This window comes from Aegilops tauschii, chromosome 1, assembly GCF_002575655.3.
Source record: "Aegilops tauschii subsp. strangulata cultivar AL8/78 chromosome 1, Aet v6.0, whole genome shotgun sequence".
Taxonomy (NCBI): Eukaryota; Viridiplantae; Streptophyta; class Magnoliopsida; order Poales; family Poaceae; genus Aegilops; species Aegilops tauschii.
Genome location: NC_053035.3, coordinates 439,563,683 through 439,567,168, shown reverse-complemented (window position 1 = coordinate 439,567,168; position 3,486 = coordinate 439,563,683). Strand labels below are relative to the sequence as shown.

General features: G+C 57.9%; 1 protein-coding gene across 1 annotated transcript; it reads left to right on the top strand.

Moving 5' to 3' along the window:
* Positions 1–1,305: 1,305 nt before the first annotated feature.
* LOC109785020 (gibberellin 2-beta-dioxygenase 3) lies at positions 1,306–3,211 on the top strand. Its single transcript, XM_020343630.4, has 2 exons — positions 1,306–2,278; positions 2,389–3,211. Exons 1-2 carry the CDS (start codon positions 1,532–1,534, stop codon positions 2,671–2,673), a joined length of 1,032 nt encoding a protein of 343 aa, XP_020199219.1. The 5' UTR covers positions 1,306–1,531; the 3' UTR covers positions 2,674–3,211.
* The last annotated feature ends 275 nt before the right edge of the window (positions 3,212–3,486 follow it).

Below are 3,486 nucleotides of genomic sequence, written 5' to 3'. Positions count from 1 at the left end.
AGAAAACAACACAAATCATCCGTACATACCATGCAAATAACTCTAGCATAATAATAGTTCAAATTAAGCGAGATTAGATGTTCAACAAGTTTTTCATGAACGAATCATGTCGTCCCATACATACTGCCCCTTCAACTTTATCCACCGGTGTATGTACCTAAATGGCCGTCCCTCTATCCTATGGTATATCATAATTGCGCGTACAGGCTACACAATGCGTAGAGCAACATTGAGTGAATAAATGATTCAATCGACAGGTTGAGCAAGAAGAAGCAAAACTTACGATCTCCTCGGCTGCCACGCGCAATGACCACCTTGCCTCCAGCATATCAACCGCGCCACAAAATTTGGTGAGGTTGGTCTGGATGGCGTACCAACGCTACAATAACGACCTCACATTGCGATCATGGATGACGTGCATGTCATAGGTCGCAATGTGCTTTCACGCGTGAAACGAATTATGCACACGCTGCTAGAAGGGCCCCCATCTGCTCCTGCCTACGAAATCGGCCAACCACACATCACACAACAACTCATCATTCATGGTCAAGTACCCCGCTATTTACTCTAAGAAACAACATGGCGTTCGAAAATAAACTCAATGGTATTTGACCGAACACCTACCGGGCGTGGTGACCGCCATGGACGACGTCGGCATGGGGAGTGTACCTGCCTACAGACGGGTTTGGGGTGGACGCCACCATCATAAAAGGCGAGTGGGTGCGTCGGTGCTGGTTGTATACAAACTTGCGTTGGATGACACAACATGTCCGGACTGTACGATTTGGAGTTTAGACGTATGCGGGCGGTTTGAGGGTTCGGGTTGGGGATGCCCCTAACCGGGAATAGGAATAGAAAGAAGAAGAAGATAGGAAGCCCTTGACGACAGGCTTCGTATATGAGCACGAGTTGGAAAAGAAACACAGGGGTGCGTACAGGAACACCGTCCGTCGGTCCATGCATGATTGAGCAGCGTAGCATCGGCCACAGCACCCATCACCCTCCTCATTCCCGGACCCCAGCGCACCGGCGGATGGCATCGGCACACGTCGCCCCTCCCGGCTAATCGCCACGCCCGGGATTCAGTTGGCGGCAACTCCGGGCTCACTCAATACGGAAAAGGCAGTCGAGACAGGTCAGTCGATCGATGCGTGCACCCACACGACACGGGGTGAACAGCTCCTACCAACGTTGTCCATTCCCTCCCATTCGTTTCTCTACCCACATTCCCGCCGCGTACGTACGTCGCCGCCTCTTCGCCCCCCCGCGCGCCCACTGGCAACCGCCACTGCCACCTCGAGTCATCGGCGACCTCCTCCCCCCCGCCACCACTATATATACGTACGCGCCATGAACGCCTTCCTCACTCCCCATCTCCCACTCGTGCACCACCACAGCTCGAGCTCTCATCAGCAGTGCGCCACTGTTACAATCGTTGTAGCTTGTACGGCCCTGCTTGTTCGGTTCAGGGATTGGTCGCTCGCTCTGCTCTGCTTATTTGCTTGGCCCAGCTCTGCTCTGTTTCTTGGCAATGGTGGTCCTCGCGAAGCCCGCGGCGCTGGAGCAGATCACGCTGCTGAGGCCGCCGGAGCCGTGGGAGAGCTTCTCGGGCGTCCCGGCCGTGGACCTGTCCGGCCCCGACGCGGCGGCGGACGTGGTGCGCGCGTGCGAGCGCTTCGGGTTCTTCAGCGTCGTGAACCACGGCGTGCCGGCGGGCGTGGTGGACCGGCTGGAGGCCGAGGCCGTCCGGTTCTTCGCGTCGTCGCAGGCGGAGAAGGACGCGTCGGGCCCCGCCGACCCGTTCGGGTACGGCAGCAAGCGCATCGGCCGCAATGGCGACATGGGGTGGGTGGAGTACCTCCTCCTCGCCATCGAGCGCGACACGCTCTCCAAGGCCTCCCCGGCGCCGTCGACCGCGCTGAGGGACGCGATCAACGCGTACGTGGGCGCCATGCGCGGGCTGGCGAGGACGGTGCTGGAGATGGTGGCGGAGGGGCTGGGCGTGTCGCCGCGGGGCGCGCTGGCGGACATGGTGACGGGCGACGTGGCGAGCGACCAGGTGTTCCGGGTGAACCACTACCCGCCGTGCCCGCTGCTGCAGGGGCTGCCGCCCAACTGCAGCGTCACCGGGTTCGGCGAGCACACGGACCCGCAGCTGGTGTCCATCCTGCACTCCAACGGCACGCCCGGGCTCCAGGTCGCGCTCCACGACGGGCGCTGGGTGTCCGTCCCGCCCAACCGCGACGCCTTCTTCGTCAACGTCGGCGACTCCCTCCAGGTACACACATTCCCTCAGGCTCATCCCATGCACCGGCGGACGGACCGACGACGACCGGCGTACGGCGGCAGCAGGAACAATAATTAACGAATCGGCCGGGGTCGGTGCAGGTTCTGACGAACGGGAGGCTGAGGAGCGTGCGGCACCGGGTGGTGGCCGGCAACGGGCTCAAGTCCCGCGTGTCGATGATCTACTTCGGCGGGCCACCGCTGGCGCAGAGGATTGCACCGCTGCCGCAGCTGCTGGCGGGGACGCAGAGCTTGCCCCTCTACAGGGACTTCACATGGGGAGAGTACAAGAAGGCGGCCTACCGCTCTCGCCTCGGCGACAACCGGCTGGCCCCCTTCGAGGCGCCACCTGTCGCCACGCCAGACGCCGACCGCCACCGGTCCTAGCCGGCCAACGTACGGCATACATCGCCGCGACATACTTCCTTGGTAGCTTTCGTACGTGTCGACGTACGTACACAACGGGAGCTGCTGATTGCTCCGTCCATGCCGGCCTCCGCAGGCCGTGGCCCATGGGTGACCTGGCTGGATGTAAAGCTACGTACCTAAGCTTGGACCGGGAGGGTGGGCGTCCTGCCATCCTGCATGCCGTTGCCGCGGTGGCCGGTGCCGGTGGGCGCGGCGCTGGGGCGAACCTCGATCCTGCCGATCTGTTTGGTCAAATGTACAGTAGTAGCACTAGGGGTGGATCCATGAACCGAGCTTACATTGGCCGGTTCACTAGCCGCTAACAGTTGACGTGCGGTGAAAGTTTGATGTGTGTCGGAGCCTTTCCAACACGTGTGGTCTGGTTACTAAAACTACCCACAATGGGAGTAACATAGGTAGTAACATCACATATATCTAGATAAAATAGATGATGTGGCAAGTAATAAATGAAGAAAGAGAGACATGTGGTAACATAACTAGTTACTACTAGTATGAGTAACATCACACATATCAAGGCAAGATGAGTCTATAGTCTAATAAATGAAGTGTTGCATGTTACCACATATATGTTTTACTCCCCACTATAGGGGTAGTAACATAGAGTAGTAACATGGGCAATGTTACTACTCTATGTTACTATCCATTGTGGCTAGTCTAAGAGCATCTCCAACAGAAGCCCAAAAAACGGCGCGCTAAAATAATTTTACAGCGTCATTTTAGTAATTTTAGCGCGCCGTGGCCGATTCAGTCCAGCAAAGGCACAAAAATATA

What these genes read in the sequence shown, in the direction of transcription:
- LOC109785020 (XM_020343630.4), top strand. Translation starts at nt 1,532, where the DNA reads ATGGTGGTCCTCGCGAAGCCCGCGGCGCTGGAGCAGATCACGCTGCTG. An exon ending in ACGTCGGCGACTCCCTCCAG is followed by an intron (nt 2,279 to 2,388) that starts GTACACACATTC and finishes GGGTCGGTGCAG; the next exon opens with GTTCTGACGAACGGGAGGCT.